The sequence below is a fragment of the Ictalurus punctatus genome, chromosome 25 (genome assembly GCF_001660625.3).
Source record: "Ictalurus punctatus breed USDA103 chromosome 25, Coco_2.0, whole genome shotgun sequence".
Classification (NCBI taxonomy): domain Eukaryota; kingdom Metazoa; phylum Chordata; class Actinopteri; order Siluriformes; family Ictaluridae; genus Ictalurus; species Ictalurus punctatus.
Genome location: NC_030440.2, coordinates 18,657,570 through 18,680,373, shown reverse-complemented (window position 1 = coordinate 18,680,373; position 22,804 = coordinate 18,657,570). Strand labels below are relative to the sequence as shown.

General features: G+C 42.0%; 2 protein-coding genes across 3 annotated transcripts in view; one reads left to right on the top strand and one right to left on the bottom strand.

Annotated features, from left to right (window-relative positions):
• Positions 1-5,627: 5,627 nt before the first annotated feature.
• nitr10 (novel immune-type receptor 10) overlaps positions 5,628-22,804 on the top strand; it is a 45,785-nt gene continuing 28,608 nt past the window's right edge. The window contains exons 1-6 of one of the 2 annotated variants that reach the window (XM_053675530.1): positions 5,628-6,210; positions 6,309-6,653; positions 6,805-6,903; positions 7,028-7,126; positions 7,285-7,322; positions 7,452-8,228. In XM_053675530.1, coding sequence (XP_053531505.1) covers positions 6,159-6,210; positions 6,309-6,653; positions 6,805-6,903; positions 7,028-7,126; positions 7,285-7,322; positions 7,452-7,571 — 753 coding nt within the window. In that variant the 5' untranslated portion in view covers positions 5,628-6,158 and the 3' untranslated portion in view covers positions 7,572-8,228. 2 annotated transcript variants of the gene reach the window in all.
• LOC108261088 (uncharacterized) lies at positions 18,769-20,452 on the bottom strand. The gene is made up of 4 exons (XM_053675825.1): positions 20,338-20,452; positions 19,892-20,239; positions 19,642-19,740; positions 18,769-19,451 (listed from the first exon to the last, which is right to left on the bottom strand). The coding sequence occupies exons 1-4, from the start codon at positions 20,387-20,389 to the stop codon at positions 19,327-19,329; spliced, it is 624 nt and encodes a 207-aa protein (XP_053531800.1). The 5' UTR covers positions 20,390-20,452; the 3' UTR covers positions 18,769-19,326.

Sequence of the window (22,804 nt, the reverse complement as noted above, 5' to 3'; positions counted from 1 at the left end):
CTTTCATTTATCATTTATGTTATAATATTCATATATTGTAATGTTTATGTTCACAAACACAAAGACACAAATACGCATTAACACAGAAGTTTAAACCAGGCTTTACTGTGTGTGTGTGTGTGTGTGTGTGTGTGTGTGTGTGTGTGTGTGTGTGTGTGTGTGTGTGTGAGTGTGTGTGTGTGTGTGTGTGTGTGTGTGTGTGTGTACAGTGTATCCTAAGAAAACACTTAACATAATATAACGTTTGATAAAACCTGGTTCTGATCTCTTTGGTGGTGGTTTGGACTCCACGTAACAATGCACCATATTTCTGGTCCTGAAGTAGCTGCTGCGTGCTACAGAACCACCATCTTGATCAGAACCACTGGATTTATAAAAGTATACATTCTATGTGAAAAAACTTGTGTGTGTGTGTGTGTGTGTGTGTGTGTGTGTGTGTGTGTGTGTGTGGAATGCAACAGAACCAGATTTAAAGTTTACTACTGATAAATATCTTTATCAACGCCTGTCAAGATCACTGATGGTTGGTGATGACCTTTGACCTCTGTCTGTCAAGATCAGTGATTAATCTATGGGAAGGAATGTGTAACAATATGTATATCATTAACTACACCTCTCAAGATAATGACGTTGGTGATATACAACTCTCTACATAATTATAATTGATGCTGATGACCTTTGACCTGCCAATATAATTATAATTGATGATGACCTTTGACCTAGACCTGTCAAAACCAATTAGTGATATGTACCATCCAAACTAAACCTCTCTCTCACTGAACCCTAAGTGCTCCAGATGGCAAGCTAGCGCCTTGCATGGCAGCTCTGCTACCATTGGTGTGTGTGTGAGAGAGTGTGTGTGTGTGTGTGTGTGTGTGTGAATGGGTGAATGAGACACAGTGTAAAGTGCTTTGTAGAACTGCTAAGGTTAAAAAAGCGCTATATAAGTGCAGACCACTGAAATGCAATAGGTACCAGGAATGATGCACACAACACCAGCAGCACTCCTTGGCAAGAACCAGTACTGTACTTTTATTCCCAAGAATCAACCTGGCCTGGGTCTTCGGGGCTGTAGCCCTGAAGAGTTTTTTCTTTAAAAAGAAATAATTCTCCACTTGGAGCGGTTTGTCACTACTGTACGTTACTGAACATCAGTAAAAGAAAACGACGGTCTCATAATTTTATATCTTCAGTGAACACAGTGTTGTGTTTTATCTTCACTGAACGGAGGTGAGACCAATCAGACAGGGTTTACAGGAAAATACATGGATATGGATACATGGATATAAAATACATGCGAGCAGAGTGTGGTGGTGCTGGAGATGATGTTCACAATAAAAAAAAAAACTGATTAAAGCCTCCCAGTCAGGAAGTTTAGGATCCAGTTGCAGATGGAGGTGTTCAGGCCCAGTAGGTTCAGCTTTCCAAGCAGGTGCTGAGGAAGGATTGTGTTGAATGCTGATCTGAAGTCTATGATCAGCATTCGAACGTAGGTGTCCTTCTTGTCCAGGGGGATGAGGCCCAGATGTAGGGTGGTGTCGCTGGCTACATCTGTTGAGCATTTAGAACGATACACGAATTACAGGGGGGGTCCAGTGAGGGGGACAGCAGGGTCTTGATGTGCCTCATGACGAGCCTCTCGGAGCACTTCATGATGATGGGTGTGAGTGCAATGGGACAGTAGTCATTGCGGCAGGACACTGAAGACTTCTTCGGCAAGGGGACAATGGTGGTGCCCTTGAAGCAGATTGGAACGACAGTGAATGACAGGGAGATGTTGAAGATGTCAGTGAGAACATCTGCTAGCTGATCTGCACATTCTCTGAGCACTGCCGGGAATGTTGTCTGGTCCAGCAGCTTTCTTTGGGTTGACTCTGTGGAGAGTTTTCCTCACATCAGCTCTGGTTAAACAGCACCTGGTCGTTGTTAGGAGGGGTGGTCTTCCTCACCGTCACATCATTTTGCACCTCAAACCGAGCAAAGCAGATGTTCAGCACATCTGGAAGGGAGGCATCACTGTCACAGATGAGTGATGTAGTCCTGTAGTTGCTGATGGCCTTAATGTCCTGCCACATACGGCGCATGTTGCCACTATAAGGGTTGAGTCAGGTATCAGACATTGGCTGGATAAAAAAATAAAAAGCTTTATTTAAGACACATCCAGAGAGGGAGAGAAACAAAATAAATCACCTGAATAACACACATGGACGTTACCACTTCAGAATTGGGGATTGGCACTCCTAATCCGATGGACACAGCATTCATACATGCACACACCACAGCACGCAACACCTCACAGTGAACACCGCATTCAGGCAAGAGACCCACCACCACAACACGGGGATACGCTGATCCTCTGCAGCTGGCCACCGCAATTATTGGGGGAAAAAAACACAGAATATTACTGAATGATCACACGGTCTTAAACCTAAAACAACGACATACCTGTTAAATGGCGACTCACATGGCCCAGGAAACGCAACGGTGAGTTACACGCGTTTCCATGGAGACGGCTGTCGCTGAAAGCATTCCGCAAAGCTCCTCAATCCACCCTTTAATGAAACAAACCCATGTAACCCTGCATGACACAAACATCATGCAGCTCTTACCTCTCGGGAGTTCACTCGCCACGCCGGAAATACGCTAAGAAGACACAGACATGTATAGCGTCACTATGGCAGCTTTTATACTCCACCAACCGAGAGCGTAATTGAAACTCACGCCCCTCTCCTACCAGATTACATCAGAAGTAGGAAGTAGTGCTACATAAAGATTAGTAGTTTTTAAAGAAAACAATATTGAACGAGTATCGTATCGGAACAAAGTGGGATCTTGCCATCGATTAGAAAACTTGTCAATAACACGCCACTGTGTGTGTGTGTTTGTGTATGTGTGTATGTGTGTCTGTGTGTGGCCGTGTTGGATTCTGCCAGATCAGTGGTCTTGCTAAAGTCAGGCGTAAGTGGAAGTTATCACTGTTTAATAAAGAACTCTCCTTCTGGTGTGAATGCGCTGGTCACTACAACACACTCATTACACAAATAAACTTAGATTAAGACGCTAACATTCACTGTGTCGAGGTGATGAAATGTATTAATTCTGGATCTTAAATTATTCTCATTATACTCATTACTGACGTTTCAGTAACTGAACCTTTAACCAGAAATGTTTTAATGACTGGATTTATAAAAGTCTAACATCTCTTACAGCCCTGATAAAGAAAGAATCAAACTCTTTAGTTTATATCTCTCACTTTAAACCACAGTGCTGTTTCCATTAACACTGACACACACTCTCTGGTGTGAGATGGAAACTAGAGGACAAACGTCTCAAACCAAACACCAGCGTGAGGCCATTAAGGTTTTTACCACATCAAAGGTACTGAAACTGCCGGACTCATAGACTGCAGCAGCACTTTGTCTAAACGTTCTGAATGAATAATTGTGGACATGTTTTATACAGGTTAATCATTACACGATTCAAATCTACCCAAAGGTGTGAGATTATACTTGAATTAATCCCAGTTCTGTCTCTGTTGTTATGTCCTTTAGGGTGGATAACAGGCCTCACACAGATAGAGCACAGTCTCTAGCACAGTTTGAATAAATAGTGCTCTCGACATTCTACATGATTTTTAGAGACATTTTTATGAATGAACTCCAGCTCTTTTGTGTTTTCGCCTGAGATTCTAACATGAAGACATTTGGACTGTTGAAGTGACCCAAAAGAAGTCAGTGTGAGCTGCTGATTAAAACACTCAGTCTCAGAAACTCAGAAACCACAATGCTATTTCTGTTCAACTGAAACAACTGCATGATGTGAGAGAGCGCTGCTGCAGCCAGTAACACTTCTACAAATGTGTTAAGAGCGTTCTCACACTTGGACTGAACACTCGAGTCCACTCTCATGACTGCTCCTAGGCTTGTTTGTGGGCGGGGCTTATAATCACAGGTTTGCTGTCACACAGAGGAATTAATTCTGAGCCATGGATCACTTCTGCAATTCCATACCGCACTTATGCGTATGCAGCTCTGCTGGAGGTTCATCCTTTTATTGTTTTTTATTAGTTTCATTTGGTACCAGCACCACAAGGGTGAGCTCATTACAGTAATGTTGCTCCAGTCCTAGCAAAGTGTGGTTTTATTTATCAATAAGGCCTTCTGTCTCCTCCACTGACAATAACAACCCTTTCCCCAACGTCACCAAACTTGAAACTGGAAGTGTACTGGTCTCACTGGCTACCTCACTCAGCTATCCAGTAAATCCACATCCTCCACACAGTGACCCCCGGACCGTGACGTTAATTATATAATTTCCTATTAATGTTTAACAACAAAAATACACTCTGAATATTTATACTTGACTTCTAAATGTGTTTAAATACAAGGAATGTCTTATCAAGTGCTTCAAAGGTAGGATTGCTAATGACTGTATCTGGCATTTGACAGTCACTTTTGGGTAACTTCCTGACCCTTGCTGTAGTGGTTACTTCCTGTTAACTACTTCCTGTTACCTTTCGTTGACCAGCAGATGCTGCTTAATAAAAAATAAATACCTGGTGGAGCCAAAACAGGAAGTATAATGACAAATTTTAGCCCAGTCTTTTGCGTTTCCAAAATCCTCCATGTTCGAGGGTCGAAAATGCCAGAGTAGTGTAGAGGACAGGCGTAACTGTCACAAAAGTTATACGTTTTAAAATGAAAAGTTAAAAGTGAGCAGGGGTGGCCAAGGATCACGTGTGCTCACGCTTCTTCACTCCCGTTGGTAGTTGCTGCACTAGGTCGCTCCAAATTGCATAAAGTTAAGCTTTTCTCAACTTTGTCGCTGGACACGCCCACATCCGGTTGCCGTCGCGCATGTCGCCGGAAGCTGCCAGCTCTCGTTGAAAATCAACGGTCTCCGGTCGCATTGTCGCTGTATGTGTGAATGTAACTTTAGGAATACACACCTGTGGAAAAGTCAGCTAATGAATGTTCTGGGTTGCAGTGAGCAGCTGAGGAAAAAGAAAGAGAGAGAGAGAGAGAGAGAGAGAGAGAGAGCAAGAGAGAGAGCGCACATGTTTTATTTAAATTACTGGTGTTACTTATTTATTATTTGTGTTTGTTCTTTCTTTTAGCTTTTATGTTTTATAATATTCATATATTGTAATGTTTATGTTCACACACACAGTCACATATACACATTAACACAGAAGTTTAAACCAGGCTTTACTGTGTGTGTGTTTGTGTGTGCTGAAAAGCTAATAAAATGTAAACACTTTTCGTGGCCTTAAACCCAGACATTATAAGCGTTTGCCAGCTGTGATCAGTTTTTAATCCATATTTATGGAATTTTACCAGCCGGAAACGATAAATATTAAATTTGCCGGCGTGAGGCTGTGGACGGTGAGTTGGTCGGGATTATAAAGGGTCATGTGGGCGGAGATTGATCATCACTGATTGGCTGTTGCGTGGCGTCAAAGGAGCCAATCAGCGCTCAGACAATGTTTCATGGCTGAACTGGGCATTTCTATATACACAGTGTCATGAGCTTTAATATTGTTCACTGTTCAAATTCACAACACTCCTTTTATTTGAAATGTAAACAATATAAAATTACATGCACACTTTCTTATTAACTGCTGTATGTAACATCTTTAAAAAGAAAGAAAGAATGAAAGTAACCTTTTCTACTGTAAACCTTTCTAGTGTCTACATCTTAAATAATACAGATGAGCGTTTCCACCAAGTGTCCGATGATTACCGTAAAACCCCATATATACGCTCACTCCAGGTTCTACCTTAGACAAATGATTTGTGAAAGGACCATACTGAAACTGTACTGCGTCCCCCTCCCCCACAGCGGGATTACACATTATTCCTCTTTGGGGTTGTTAGATCTGCTGACCTAAAAGCACTTCATTAAACTTCTTCTCTCAGAGAGGTTCCAGCACACAGGACTGATAGAGCTCCAGTACATCATATCTGTAAAGTCATGTGACTCATCACAGCATCAGAATAGACAAGAATTCACTGTGAGCTTCACATCTCATTACAGCTAATGGACCAATCAAATCAGTCCACAGCTTCAAAACATCCAATCAGGCGTGAGTCTGGACCTGCTTTTCTACTGAACTCACAAGTTCATTACCTCACTATCACTTTGTCTAAACAGGAACGATGATCACACTCTTTGTCGCGCTTTACTCTCTTTTTTCTCTCTGCACAGCTGGTGAGTAACATTTTGAAAACATTCATTTAAAATAGTCAAATTTCATATTTAAATAATTTACTGACATTAAACATTAAATATTAAACACTTTTTTACAGTAAACACTTCTGACATCAAGGAGCTTCATGTGAAAACAGTAAAGCGTGGAGAAAATGTAACTATGGAGTGTAGCATGAGCAAGGGCAAAGACAAAGATAAGTTAGCTTGGTACAGACAGAGTTTTGGAAAAGTTCCTCAGTATTTTGTAAGATATTACAGCTCCAATAGTGGCTACAAATTTGCAGAGGGATTTAAAGATAGCCACTTCAGTATGACTGTAAATGACCAGAAGTTTGATCTCAACATTATCGGAACGAGAGAAGATGATGGAGGAGAATATTTCTGTGGAGAAGTGGAGGGAATTATAATAAAGTTCACATCTGGAACACGTCTGCAGTTTGAAGGTAAACAGTTTTACTCTGATAACCTGCTAATTCCAGATCAACACTTTAACCAGAATTATGTGTACATATGCATTAAATGTTGAATATTTCACATTATTCATATTTAGTATCATTTCTGTTTATTTGCTGCTTTTCCAATGTATTTGTAAAGGTGAAGAGATGAAACACTGTCCTACACCTGGAACGGTTAACAACAACACAGATTCTGTTACACGGTCCAATGAGGGTTCAAAGAGCAGTGATGGAGAAGGTAAGAGTTTTGATCAAATAAACTTCCTTTCACTTTCTATAACAGAATTTTCTGTAGTTAAAACCTTTTCCTGTTAATAAATCATCCAATATTTATACAAATTGTTCATTTTCATCATTTTCAGGAGCCGACATTTGGATTATTGTCTTATTGTCTCTGTTGTTTGTATCTCTTATTGTAATCGTGTTTCTGCTTGGAGTTTTATATAAAAATCAGAGAAAAGGTTTGTTTACTTTTATTATTATTATTATTATTATTATTATTATTATTATTATTATTATTATTATTATTATTATTATTTATAGAGTTACTGTATAAATTTGTCACCAAAATGTGAATCCTTTCTACATTTAAACTTTACTTTTGTGTATTATTGTTCAGGTGCTTCATCAAGAAACCATCAAACTCCCACCAATCAGGTAATCCAGTCTTCTATTAATTGTGATTCTATTCTGTTAAATAAATCCACATCTGACCTACAATCCACAATGCACAGAGAATTCTAATAGACAGCTATTTACACAATAACGGCTCTTGTTCTTTATCAGGCTGATGATGAAGATGTCTTGAACTATGCAGCTGTGAGTTTTGCTAAGAAACCTTCATCCTCCAGAACATCCAGAGACAAGAGCCATGAAGACGTTTATGCACAAGTTAAAATAAAATAGATAAAGACAATGACTTCAGACTTGAAACACAACCAAAATGTAAGTGTTATTGCCGTTTCCATGGTGACTCCTAACATCATTCCTCTACTGATTTGCTTCACTTCATGGATGAAGCTTTAAAAAATATTTCTGATCAAAATCCTACATCCTGCTGTTTTTTTCTTTCTTGAATGAAAGTCTTATATTTGGGATTTTTTCTCAGCATTTTCTCTTGCACATGATTTCTAGAATGTAAAAGAACATTTTGTTTGATTCTGAAGGTTAAAGGATTAAAGAACGGCTCATGGTTCACATCTTGCTTTAACTTGTGTTTTTAATTTATTTTGCTTTGAAACATAGGAGTTTTATAAAGAGGATAAATCTGGTGAATATCGTAATTAATGTAGATTATCTGAACATTTAGTAGTCAGTACATCTGTAAATGTAAAACTTTTATACATTTGAACAATTTTCCAGAAATACTGAGGACCTTTAAGAGGGCTGAGTATAAAGACGAGTGTTTACTGCATTACTGATGAGATTCCACTGTTTAACCTGAAATTAATCTCCAGGCAATAAATATTCAATTTCATTAGAAATGTATATTGATGACTGATGAAGTGTCGAGGTTTTATTTATCTTAATGTTTTTACACAATTTACATTGTGCCTCCTTAATAAATTCCACAAATGCCATATTACACTGTGTGTGTCATCATTTTGTTAAAGTCCATTATCAATGTACCTAATAGTCCTCCCTGATTATATTCAGACATTTATGTGAGTGATGTTCATGAGCATAGATTGGATTAATTTTTTTCACATTTATTAAAATTTCTGTGTAGTTTATAATTAATAAACACATCTTTCAGTTCAGTCTGCTGTTGAGTTGTAGTGTCACTTACAGCCCTGATGAAGACAGAATCAAATGCTCTAGTTTCTATTTCACACTTTAAGCAGTTTTGTTGTTTCATTAATGTTCACACGTGTTCTCTGGTGTGAGATGGAAACTAGAGGACAAACATCTCAAACCAAACACCAGCGTGAGGTTAAGCTTTTAAGGTATTTACGGTATTTATGGTGGAGTCACGCATAGCCGAGGCTGGATTGAAGTTAACCCCAGACAAATCCAGAAGGAGGTCACATTTCTGGAGAGAAGGGAGTGGACACTGAGAACAACAAAGTTGCAGCAGTGATTGTAATGTAAGATAATGATAGTTTTATTTTTACTAATTGATGTTAAAGCTAAGGAGATGAAACAACCTCCTCCGACTGTAACGGTGATGGAGAACTTGTGTGTTCAGTAGAAAACCAGGTTCAGAGTCTCCCCTGATTGGATGTTTTGAAGCTGTGGACTGATGTGATTGGTCCAGTAGCTGTAATGAGATGTAAAGTCTCAGTAAAAAAGGCTGTATGTAGTCTACAAATAGTCGTGATGGGAAATGACGCAGCACTACATCAGCACTTTCAGCTGCACTGAACTTGTTAAAGTGTTTAAAGAACTGAGGAGGGAGATTCAGTCATACAAGACGATTTTCTATTTCACAGATAAACCCTATTATCACACTGACATCACAGGAACGTGAAATAGTTGAACTACAAGCATTTGTTCTTTATCCCAATCCTGCTGACTTTTGAAGGAATTCTGACCAATCCTACTCTTACTCAGTTAATGTTTTTTCTGAACCTGTCCACAATATTTTCTAATCACTTTAGTCTATTTCCCACAATATGATAGATTTTTACACCGTAGAGACCTTGACAAGGATAAAGCATTTACTCCCAACTGAACGTTCTTTGTCCTGTGAGCTTCATATCTCTCACTCCTGCAACTTTTCTGTGGGTTCAGCAGGATTCCAGTCCCAATGCAACCTCTAGTTTACAACCACAAGCTACAAATATAACGTGTACAGGAAAGACAACACATGTCTACTTAGAACTGAGGAGGATTGTACTGCAACAGCTGCGGACCCTAGTGAGCACAGAGCTAGACCCCCTACAGTTCGCTTACCGACCAGGCATTGGGGTTGACGATGCCATTATTTATCTGATGCACAGACCACTGCTATACCTGGAGAATACTGGGAGCATTGTGAGTATCATTTTTTATTTTTTATTTTTCCAGTGCTTTCAATACAAGTCAGCCATCACTACTTAGGGGGAAGCTTTTGGGAGCTGGAGTTGACCACTATCTGGCTGCATGGATCATCAACTATCTCACTGACAGACCACAGTATGTGAGGTTGCAGGACTGTATGTCTGATGTGGTTGTTAGCAGCACGGGAGCACCACAGGGTACAGTGCTCACTCGCTTTCTCTTTACCCTGTAAACAGTGGACTTCAGGCATAACACTAACAGTTGCCACATGCAGAAGTTCTATGATGATACAGTCATTATTGAATGAGTATCGGAGGAGAACGATCAGGAATTCTGGGAGGTCATCACTGACTTTGTCAACTGGTGTGAATTAAACCCCCTCTGCCTCAATGCCAGCAAGACAAAGGAGATGGTTGTCGACTGCCGCAGGAGGCCACCCCAGTCAACGCTGGTGAGCATCCAGGGTATTGACATCGGGAGGGTGGAGATGTATAAATTCCTGTGTGTTCACCTCAACATTAAACTGGACTGGTGCATGAACACAAATGTCCTGTATAAAAAGGGCCAAAGTCATCTCCACCCACATTATTATTATTTTTTACTACTTTTATTTTTCTATTCCTATTGTATATATTTTCTTACACATTTTTTTCAATTCTATTCCTATTTATTGTGTATTCTTTCATATCTGTTTTTTTGTGTAATTGAGCTGCTGTAACGCGGAAAGCAGTGACTACATTTCCCATCCTGCACTGCGGCCTACAAACATGGCCGCCATGTACTACACTTCCCACACACATACATGTTCACCTTCTCCGGAATTCTAATCACACACACACCTGTTTCCAATCTCATACACATTCACATCATAGTATATAAGAGACTGTTCAAATACTATGACTTTTCATAGTATTGAGTTTAACTCAATAACAATTGGTTGTTCTCATCTCGTTTTGTTTCATGTTATTGACCTTGTTTCTCGTTTCTCGTTTTTGGATTCCTGCCTTGCCCAGTTTGTGCCCATTTGTATATCGCCTGACCTTTTGCCTGTTATTAGACTATGCTTTGGATTACCGTTTTGGATTTGTCTGCCTCTCTCTCTCTCTCTCTCTCTCTCTCTCTCTCTCAATAAACATCTTTTACTGCACTTGTTTCCACCCTCAACCTTCATTATGCCAATTACGTGACAGAAAACTACACCTTTAACATGGATGCAGCAGGAGAGCAAGGAGCACATCACAGCAGTGTACATGGGGCTGTCTGGCCAGCTTTCATGTCAGTCCAGTTTCCCCAGTGGAATTGTGTGACTACCTGAGGCAGTGCTTGCTCCACAGCCAAATGTACTTCTCTAGCCTAGCGTACCCCAAGCCGGACAAGAGACAGTGGCTTGGGTTCATGGTTTCCCGGTTTTATGGCCCGACCCACAAGGTGGTCTCACTTGCCGAGCTCCAGCCGGAGGTCAACATGGTGAGCTCATCTCCAGAGCTACAGCTTGAGATCAAAGAGGCGGTCTCATCCTCAGAGCTCGAGCCTCAGACGAGGCGGTCTAATTCCCAGAGTTTCAACTTGAGATCCTTGAGGTGGTCTCAGTTGCTGAGCTCCAGCTGGAGGTCAATGTAGTGACCTCGGTCACAGAGCTCCAGCTCGAAGCCTACGAGGTGGTCTCCCCTGCAGAGCTCCAGCCAGAGGTCAACGTGCGACCTCATCTCCAGAGCTCCAAAATGAGACCCTCGAGGTGGTCTCACCTGCTGAGCTCCAGCCAGAGGTCAACATAGCAACCTTGGCTTCAGAGCTCCAGCATGAGATGCACGAGGTGGTCTCATCCCTAGATCTCCAGCAAGAGACCCACAAGGTTGTCTCATTTCCAAAGCTCCAGCATAAAGTCAAGTTCCTGCTAGAGGTCAACAAGGTGACCAGCCAATCCGAGTTCCTGTCCAAGATCGAAGAAGCTACCTCTCAAGCCGAGTTCCTGTCAGAGGTCGAAGAGGCGACCTCTCAAGCCGAGTTCCTGTCCCAGGTCGAAGAGGCGGCCTCTCGAGCTGAGTTCCTGTAAGAGGTCGAAGAGACGGCCTCTCACGACACGTTCATGGCCAAGGTCGAAGAGACGGCCTCTCACGACACGTTCATGGCCGAGTTCGAAGAGACGGCTTCTCACAGCACGTTCCTGGCCGAGGTCGAAGAGACGGCCTCTCATGACACATTCCTGTCCGAGATCGACGATGTGACCTTCCACGCTACATTCCTGTCTGAAACCTGTTATGACCAACCAGGTTCTGCTCAGGCCTGAAGTCAACGTCCCGACCAACAACGTCCTGACCACGCCCGAGCCTGCTGACACGGACAACCCACACCTGAGTCTGCTGACACAAACGACCAAGTTCAGTCTGCAGAGTCGATGGAGGATGATGCTCTGCCTTCCTGCTCCTCTGAGGACGCTGCTCAGTCTCCCGGCCACGACCCCCAGAGGAGGGAGTGTATTTTTGTCGCTTCAGGAAAAGCGCCCTGGGGGGGTGCTGTCATGCCACAGCAAAGCAGTGACCACATTTCTCATCCTGCACTGCAGCCTACAAACATGGCCGCAATGGACTACACTTCCCACACACAAACACATGTTCACCTTCTCCGTAATTCTAATCACACACACCTGTGTCCAATCTCACAAACACTCACACGACAGTATATAAGAGACTGTTCAATAATATGACATTGTGTAGGATTGAGTTTAACTCAATACCAAGCGGTTCATTCATTGTTCTCGTCTCGTTTTGATTCATGTTATTGACCTTATTTCTCTTTCTAGTTTTTGGATTCCAGCCTCACCCAGTTTGCGCCTGTTTGTATATCACCTGAAATTTTGATTGTTATTAGACCATGCTTTCGATTACCATTTTGGATTTGTCTGCCTCTCTCTCTCAATAAACGTCTTTTACTGCACTTGCATCCGCCATCAACCATCCTTTTAAAAATAAAGTTTATCTTGTCTTGTCTTGTTACAGAATTAAAGTGGGTGTGTTTTTATTTCACCTTGTATTACCTGCATATTGGGATAAACTTTATGTAGTCCACTGTTACAGAGTGTAAGGTGGGATGAGAGAGTTGTACTTTCACAGCACTGGAGCAGTTTGGCTCAGCATCAGCCTCCATGGCTAAAAATCTTCTTACAGCAGAATGACTTCTCTTTTGCAGGTTTTCCTGCATGATGACATGCCGTGCTTCCAAAAACTGCTGTTCTTCATCACCTGAGAAGAAAAGGATGAACGTAATGGCTACCATTTTGCAAACCTGTGTGTACAAAAGTGACGTATGGAACTGCACAATCGATCCACGGTTCAGAAGGAATTCTTCAATGTGAAGACAAACCTGTGATGTTCATCCCCGCCCCCAAACGAGCCCAGAATCATTTCTGGATGTGGATTCAAGTATTCGATCCAAACGCTCTTAATGCATGTGAAGAAGTGTTACTGGCTGCAGCAGCACTCTGTCACATCACATGTTTCAGTTTAACAGAAATAGCATTGTGGTTTCAAGCCTCAGATAGATGAGTGTTTTAGCCAGCAGCTCACACGGACTTATTTTGTGTCACTTCAACAGTCCAAATGTCTTTATATTACAATCTCAGGCTAAAACACAAAAGAGATGAAACTCATTGATGATAATGTCTCTGATAAATCTGATGTACAGACTGTGCTAGAGACTGAGCTCGATCTCTGTGAGGACTTGTCCACTTTAAAAGACAAAACATTTTAAAAACAAGAAAGAAAGGGTATTAATTAAAGAATATTCTCACACTATATGATTATTAAATGATGAAGCTGTAAAACATGTCTAGACTTATGCATGCAAAACGTTTAGACAAAGTGCTGCTGCAGTCTATGAGTCCGGCAGTTTCAGCACCTTTGATGTGGTAAAAACCTTAATGGCCTCACGCTGGTGTTTGGTTTGAGACGTTTGTCCTCTAGTTTCCATCTCACACCAGAGAGTGTGTGTCAGTGTTAATGGAAACAGCACTGTGGTTTAAAGTGAGAGATATAAACTAAAGAGTCTGATTCTTTCTTTATCAGGGCTGTAAGAGATGTTAGACTTTTATAAATCCAGTGGTTCTGATCAAGATGGTGGTTCTGTAGCACGCAGCAGCTACTTCAGGACCAGAAATATGGTGCATTGTTACATGTAGTCCAAACCACCACCAAAGAGATCAGGACCAGGTTTTATCAAAAGTTATATTATGTTAAGTGTTTCCTTAATATACACTGTACACACACACACTGTACACACACACACACACACACACACACACACACACACACACACACAAACACACCACAAGTGTTTTAAACTTCTGCTTTGATGCGTATTTGTGTCTTTGTGTTTATGTGAACATAAACATTAGAATATATGAATATTACATAACATAAAAACTATAGAAAATAACAAAAATAAATAATAAATCTGCTGGCTGCAGCAGCGCTCTGTCACATCACATGGTTTCAGTTTAACAGAAATAGCATTGTGGTTTGACAAAATCTCTTCGTAGATGTAGCAGCACATCCCTTAAGTGTTCACACTTAAACACACACACACACACACACACACACACACACACACACACACACACACACACACACACACACACACACACACGCAGGCACCCCCTTGTTTGCATGGGAGACATTTGGCCTCTTGTTACCACCAACTCATTCTCAGGAACTTATCATACAGTTCCTTAGGGTGAGTTAATTATCTGGAGGTCAATCCTGCCATAAAACACACTGTTTCATTCCCATTTGGTTTCCTGGTCACAAAACATTTCAAAGAAGCTTAGAGGTATAAGAGTGTATAGTTGGCTGATAACATCAGAAAAAGGCTTTTTACCATCAGAGATGATTTAACATCACACATCCTATGTCCATGACGCTGACCATCAACTTTGTAAGTTTTCTTTATATTGTTCATATGTGTTTGTACAATAAACGCAATCAGTATTTCTAAATACTCCGTGCTTCTTCTGAAACTGTATGATACACTTTATCTGTTTCAGGGTCACGGGGAAACCTGGAGTCTATCCCAGGGAGCATCGGGCACAAGGGGGGGTACACCCTGGACAGGGTGCCAATCCATCGCAGGGCACAATCACACACACATTCATACAATACGGACACTTTGGACACGGGATGTCTTTTGAGTACCCAGAGGAAACCCCCCACAGCATGGGGACAACACGCAAACTCCGCACACACAGGGCCACGGTGGGAATCGAACCTCCGACTCTGGAGGTGCGAGGCGAACATGTTAACCCTGAAGGACATAACAACAGAGAAAGAACTGGGATAAATTAAAGTATAATCTCACAACTTTGGGTAGATTTGAATCATGTAATGATTAACCTGTATAAACCATGTTATTAATATGGAGAGATTATTTAATGGTAGATTGTGCCTTAAATGATTAAATAACAAATCTGTGTCCTCAGTGTTCAGTGCTAGCAACATGATAATTCATGTCAGCAACATGCTAATTCATGCTAGCAATGTGCTAATTCATACTAGCAACATGCTTTTTCATGCTGGCGATATGCTAATCCATTCTAACAACATGCTAATCCATGCTAGCAACATGCTGCTTAATGGTAGCAATGTGCTTATTCATACAAGCAACATGCTCGTTCATCCTAGGGTCATGCTAATCCATACTAACAACATGCTAAATAATGCTCACTCGCAATGTGCTAATTAATGCTATCGATGTGGTAAATCATGCTAGCAACACGCTAATACATTCTAGCTGCATGTTAAACATGTTAGCACGGTGTTAATTCATGTTAACAGTGTGTTAAAACATGCTAAGTCATGCTAGCAACATGCTAATTCATGAAGAGGACATATCCAGTCTGTCCAGACCGTTCACAACATACAGTATGGGGTGCAAGGGCATTCGCAGTCTGGGAGTGGCACTCTTGGAAGGTCATCAGAGTTCAGTGAGTTAAAGGAGTGATGGCTAGACAGCAACAGCAAATAGACCAACTTATTCAGAGTTTAGCTCAAATGCAGAAGGCTTTCGGATTGAGCACTGCAGTCTAACCGGATTATTTGTAGGTGGTGTAATAAACTGGGGCATTTTGCGCCATTGTGTGTTGGGAAGCGTAGACTCACTTTTCCAATCGCATTTCCAATCCGCCTGGCCCGTAGCCTTCAAGGGGTTTACTTAATTCTGATATAGTAAATAGTTTGATGTCATCATGCCCTCAACATGTCATCCATATGGGGGGAGTCCCAGTATACTGTTTGGTTGACACTGGCTCAATGTTTACAACTATTACAGAGAGCTGTTTTGCAGCTTGGTTCAAGCCTTGGGAGACTTATCTCATGAAAAAAGGGCAATGGCCTTTCTATATCTTACTGGGGTTATATGGAGTTGGATTTCAAACTGTGTGGATGGGTGCTTCCGAGGTAGGGAATACTGCTGCTGAAGGATCCCCCTGATGGTTTGGCCGACCGGGTTCCTGGAGTTGTGGGGATGAATGTTCTGGGCCACTGCTATCGGGAGCCCTTTGGACGGCATGGGTGTTCTCTTTTTGAGCTACCTGCTGTGTTGCAGGCCCATTCTTTCATTATGCAGGATTTACAATACTGTCACCAATTTGATGCTAATTCAGTTACCGAAATGGTGGGTTGAGTTAATGTTCGGGGTCGTCGATTGTGTCGCATCTCGGCTGGGACATTAAAATTGGTAGCAGCCACTTGTTTGGTTCAGTATTCCAGTGGTACAGTATTGTTTGAACCACTAGCTTTGAGTCCATTTGCAGGGCTATTGGCCTCTCCTTCAGTGGTGAGAGTGAATCAGGGGACAGTATATGTGCCGGTGGTAAATGTCGGTACTGTTGATGCCGTGCTTTTTCCTCAAATCACTATTGGTACTCTAAAGGCCGTGTACGTAGTTAGCTTGCCCACCAGAGTTAGTGAAGTTTTCCAACTGTGGTGTCAGCAGGTGTTCAGACCACCCAAGTCTTTCTAGTGGGGGTCAAATTGAATCCTTGGAGCTATCAGTGCCTTCAGTCATAGACCAAGGGAAAGTTCGGTCATTGTTGTTGAGGTATGCATCCGTATTTTCATCTCATGAGGGGGATCTGGGATGTACCGACCTTATCTCTCATGATATATCCCTCTTAGATGATACCCCTGTTAGGCAGTGGTATCGGAAGATACCTCCTTCCAAGTATGAGGTCGTTAAGGCCCACATAAATCAGTTACTTGAGGCCCAAGTAATTAGGTAGAACTGTAGCCCTTATACTTCTCTGATAGTCCTTGTGAAGAAGAAGGACAGTGGGCTGCACTTGTGTGTGGACTATTGCCATCTGAACTCAAGGACTAGGAAGCATGCATTTCCATTGCCCTGCATAGATGAGACATTGGACTCCCTGGCAGGAGCCCAGTTGTTTTCAGCCAGGGACCTTGCCAGTGGGTATAATCAGGTTCCTGTTTCGGAGAGCGATAAGCATAAAACACCGTTCTGCATTCCGTTTGGGCTAATTGAGTGGAATATGATTCCCTTTGGACAGTGTAATGCACCTAGTACCTTCCAGCAGTTGATGCAGAGGCTGTTTAGTGATAAACAAGGACAGTCTCTTCTTTTGTACCTCGATGATATCGTGGTACAGAGGATGGGATAAAAAGATAAGTTGGAAAAGTGTAGAGGTAAGGTACCTGGTTTACGTGATCTCATCAGAAGGGGTCGCTACGGATCCAAGTAAGATTGAGGCAGTGACACAGTGGTTTCGTCCCACTAGTGGGAGTGAAGTGTACTCCTTTTTGGGTTTTGCTAGCTACTATCTCCGGCTTGTGGAGGGGTTCGCCAAATTGGCTGCTGCCCTGCACAGGCTGGTGGCGGAGCCGGCGAGCCCAAGACATCCGCAATGTTCAGGGCAGGATTTTGCTGGGGCCTGGTTAGCACAGTGCCAGTGGACCTTTGAGGAGTTAACGTTGCAACTCACCATGGCCCCATAACTTGCTTATGCTGATTTCTCTCTATCCATCCCAGGAGCAAGGAGGTAAGTTACGACCTATAGCTTATGCTAGTCGTAGACTAAGGCCCACTGAGCACAATATGACTATAGTTCTATGGAGTTGGAATTTTTACCACTGAAGTGGGTCATGATAGAGAAATTTAGAGAGTATTTGTTGGGGCATAAGTGTGTGGTGTTCACAGACAATAACCCTTCTCTGCCATTTTACCACAGCCAAACTGGGGGCAACAGAACAGCGTTGATTTCCAGATCAAGTACAGGTCAGGCCACAGTAATAGGAACGCAGATGGCTTGTCCAGGCAGAATCCTCCAGTAAGGGAAGAGGTTCAAGGTTTGGTTCCAGGGTTGGCTGTTCCCGAGATGATAGCCCAGGTGGCTTGGGGGGAGCAGGTGGCCCAGGTGAACTAGGTAACTGGAGAGAGATCCAACAGTCATAAAATTGTTAAGGTTTTGGAGGCAACAAACACTTCCAACACGTGAGGAGCAAGTGTTTGGCAAGGCCAGTAGTTGTGATGCTCCATCAGTGGGACTGACTAGTGGAACAAGAAGGTGTGTTGTACTGCCAGATGTTTCGCCCGGACAAGCGGGAAGAAATACTCCCAATAGTGATGCCTACTGCTTTGCAGGAGGAGGTTCTAACCCAACTACTTTAGCTACATGGGCACCAGGTTGTGGAACATACCACCCAGTTGGTAGGTCAGAGATGCAACTGGCCAGGCATGTCTTCTGACAATGCTCGTTGGTGCCAGAAGTGTGAGAGGTGCCAGTGCACCAAGGGCCCCTCACTGGCACATAGTTATGTTATAGTTATAGTTCATGCTAGCAAGGTATTTCTTTCTCTTTCCAAATCATTAAATTAAAAGCTTATACAACTTTCAAACCTTCAGATGGCTTTATCAAAGACAACATCAAAGTTTATTGTGAATAACCAACTATCTAGTTTGCATAAAATTTATATTTTACATTATAGTTGTGTGTGATATGTCTAATGCGACTCTCTGGACTCTCAAACATTTGCATGATGTGATGAGGAAAATGTGAAGTTTTCTTTGAAGTTATGAAGAAAAGTCTTTTAAATAAAGAGGACTACTGCGTTGTACATTCACTTTAGATTTTATTTAATTAAATGCATTTTTACATTTTCCACCGATTTTCTCCCTAATTTATTCATGGCCAGTTCCCGCCCTCAAGTTAGGTCTCCCCTGTCACACAACAGCTACCAACCAGGGTGGGCGAAGGCTATCACATGCTTCCTGTGAGACACCTGATAACTGCATCTTTTATAACTTCTGACCATCAGGGGGCAGCATAACACACCCACAGATGCCCATGATTGGCTGGTGTTGCTGTGATTGACAGGGGAGAGAGAGTATGTCCCTCCCTCTACGAGAGCACGGCCAATTTTGCTCTCCTGGACTTCCGGCTACGGATGTCTGTGGCATGGTCAGGATTAGACCCCGAGACAATAGGGAGAACGATTTTGTACTGCGCCTCTCAGGAGCCCTTAAATGCAGCTGTAAATACGGCTGGTAAATACCTCCACATTACAGTTAGACCAAAATCATTCCAATATACAGACAATAAAAGCAATTAACTCTAGTTAAATCTAACACACCATTTCTCCTTAAATCAGTATTTCTTCCATTTGCATCTGAATTTCTAATTTGATCTTAATTTGAAAACAATCAGGATTATTGGAAAGATAAGAAGCATGAAGGCAAGAACTCCAACTCTAAAAATGGAGAGCCAGACCAGCACATGCATCTGATCAGGACAACTGGAACCTGTATGGAAAAATAAAATTGTTTAAAAAATAATAAACATCATATATGAAATATATGAGCTGAAATATATAATGGAGAAACACTGAAAAAAACTTTAAATATTGGATGATTTATTAACAGGAAAAGGTTTTAACTACAGAAAATTCTGTTATAGAAAGTGAAAGGAAGTTTATTTGATCAAAACTCTTACCTTCTCCGTCACTGCTCTTTGAATCCTCATTGGACCCTGTACCAGAATCTGTGTTGTTGTTAACCGTTCCAGGTGTAGGACAGTGTTTCATCTCTTCACCTTTACAAATACATTGGAAAAGCAGCAAATAAACAGAAATGATACTAAATATGAATAATGTGAAATATTCAACATTTAATGCATATGTACACATAATTCTGGTTAAAGTGTTGATCTGGAATTAGCAGGTTATCAGAGTAAAACTGTTTACCTTCAAATTGCAGACGTGTTCCAGATGTGAACTTTATTGAACTTCCCTCCACTTCTCCACAGAAATATTCTCCTCCATCATCTTCTCTCGTTCCGATAATGTTGAGATCAAACTTCTGGTCATTTACAGTCATACTGAAGCGGCTATCTTTAAATCCCTCTGCAAATTTGTAGCTATTAGTCCCGTAATATCTTACAAAATGCTGAGGCACTTTTCCAAAACTCTGTCTGTACCAAGCTATATTATTTTTGTTTTTGTCTTTGACCTTGCTCATGCTACACTCCATAGTTACATTTTCTCCACGCTTTACTGTTTTCACATGAAGCTCCTTGATGTCAGAAGTGTTTACTGTAAAAAAGTGTTTAATATTTAATGTTTAATGTCAGTAAATGATTTAAATGTGAAATTTGACTATTTTAAATGAAAGTTTTCAAAATGTTACTCACCAGCTGTGCAGAGAGAAAAAAGAGAGTAAAGCGCGACAAAGAGTGTGATCATCGTTCCTGTTTAGACAAAGTGATAGTGAGGTAATGAACTTGTGAGTTCAGTAGAAAAGCAGGTCCAGACTCTCGCCTGATTGGATGTTTTGAAGCTGTGGACTGATTTGATTGGTCCATTAGCTGTAATGAGATGTGAAGCTCACAGTGAATTCTTGTCTATTCTGATGCTGTGATGAGTCACATGACTTTACAGATATGATGTACTGGGGCTCTATCAGTCCTGTGTGCTGGAACCTCTCTGATAGAAGAAGTTTAATGAAGTGCTTTTAGGTCAGCAGATCTAACAACCCCAAAGAGGAATAATGTGTAATCCCGCTGTGGGGGAGGGGGACGCAGTACAGTTTCAGTACGGTCCTTTCACAAATCATTTGTCTAAGGTAGAACCTGGAGTGAGCGTATATACGGGGTTTTACGGTAACCATCAGAGACTTGGGGGGACGGGACGGGACGGGACACTCATCTGTATTATTTAAGATGTAGACACTAGAAAGGTTTTCATACAAATTAAACACCTCAAAATCACGTGGTCCGGGGGTCACTGTGTGGAGGAGGTGGATTTACATTTACATTTATTCACTTAGCAGACGCTTTTATCCAAAGCGACTTACACATGAGAAAGATACAAGCAAAGCGATATCAAGCAGAGAACAATACAATAAGTGCTACCATACGAGATCTATTAATTGAATCCCAGAAGAAGCAAAGTGCAGAGTAGAGGTGTAAGTGCATTTTTTTTTTTTTTTTTTTAATTATGAGTTGGTTAAGTGTTCATTGAAAAGGTGGGTCTTTAATTGTTTTTTGAAGAAGGTGAGAGATTCTGCGGTCCGGATTGAGATTGGAAGTTCATTCCACCACTGAGGAACAGTTAGTGTGAAGGTTCTGGAAAGGGACCTTGCGCCACGCTGAGTTGGAACTGCTAAACGTCGGTCGCTAATCGATCGCAGATTGCGAGAGGGAACGTTGAGGAGAGAGTTGAGGTAGGAGGGTGCTGTTCCTGACAAGGTCTTGTAGGTGAGCATCAAGGCCTTGAACGTGATGCGGGCAGCTACAGGAAGCCAGTGGAGGGAGATGAAGAGGGGTGTGACATGGGTTCTCTTGGACTGGTTGAAGACAAGGCGTACTGCAGCATTCTGAATCATCTGAAGGGGTTTGATGGAGCTGGCTGGGAGGCCTGAAAGCAGTGAGTTGCAGTTGTCCAGTTTAGAGATAACAAGAGCCTGGACTAGAATCTGTGTAGCCTGTTTGGTGATGTAGGGTTGGATTTTCTTGATGTTGTAAAGGATGAACCTACAGGACCTTGCAGTTGTTGAGATGTGGTCTGCAAAGGTCAAGCCATCATCAAGAATCACCCCCAAGGTTCCTGGCCGTCCTGGTTGGCATGAGTGTGAGTGAGCCGAGCTGTACAGTGAGGTTGTGGTTGATTGAGGGACAGGCTGGGATGACGAGAATTTCAGATTTTTCCAGGTTAAGTTTAAGATGGTTTTCCTTCATCCAGAGCGAGATGTCCGAAAGGCAAGCAGAGATGCGTGCAGAGACGGATGGATCGTCAGGCTGGAAGGACAAATGGAGCTGGGTGTCATCAGCATAGCAATGATATGAGAAGCCATGAGACTCAATCACCTGCCCTAGAGATGTGGTGTAGATAGAAAAGAGATTTACTGGATAGCTGAGTGAGGTAGCCAGTGAGGCCAGTACACTTCCAGTTTCAAGTTTGGTGACGTTGGGGAAAGGGTTGTTATTGTCAGTGGAGGAGACAGAAGGCCTTATTGATAAATAAAACCACACTTTGCTAGGACTGGAGCAACGTTACTGTAATGAGCCTAGAAGCGGTCATGAGAGTGAACTCGAGTGTTCGGTCCAAGTGTGAGAACGCTCTTAACACATTTGTAGAAGTGTTACTGGCTGCAGCAGCGCTCTCTCACATCATGCAGTTGTTTCAGTTGAACAGAAATAGCATTGTGGTTTCTGAGTTTCTGAGACTGAGTGTTTTAATCAGCAGCTCACACTGACTTCTTTTGGGTCACTTCAACAGTCCAAATGTCTTCATGTTAGAATCTCAGGCTAAAACACAAAAGAGCTGGAGTTCATTCATAAAAATGTCTCTAAAAATATCATGTAGAATGTCGAGAGCACTATTTATTCAAACTGTGCTAGAGACTGTGCTCTATCTGTGTGAGGCCTGTTATCCACCCTAAAGGACATAACAACAGAGACAGAACTGGGATTAATTCAAGTATAATCTCACACCTTTGGGTAGATTTGAATCATGTAATGATTAACCTGTATAAAACATGTCCACAATTATTCATTCAGAACGTTTAGACAAAGTGCCCCAGTGTGTGAGGGTGTGGAGGAAGACTCGAGAGGCAGCCGGAATCTTAACTGATCTCCGGGTTCACGATTATTCAGGCCG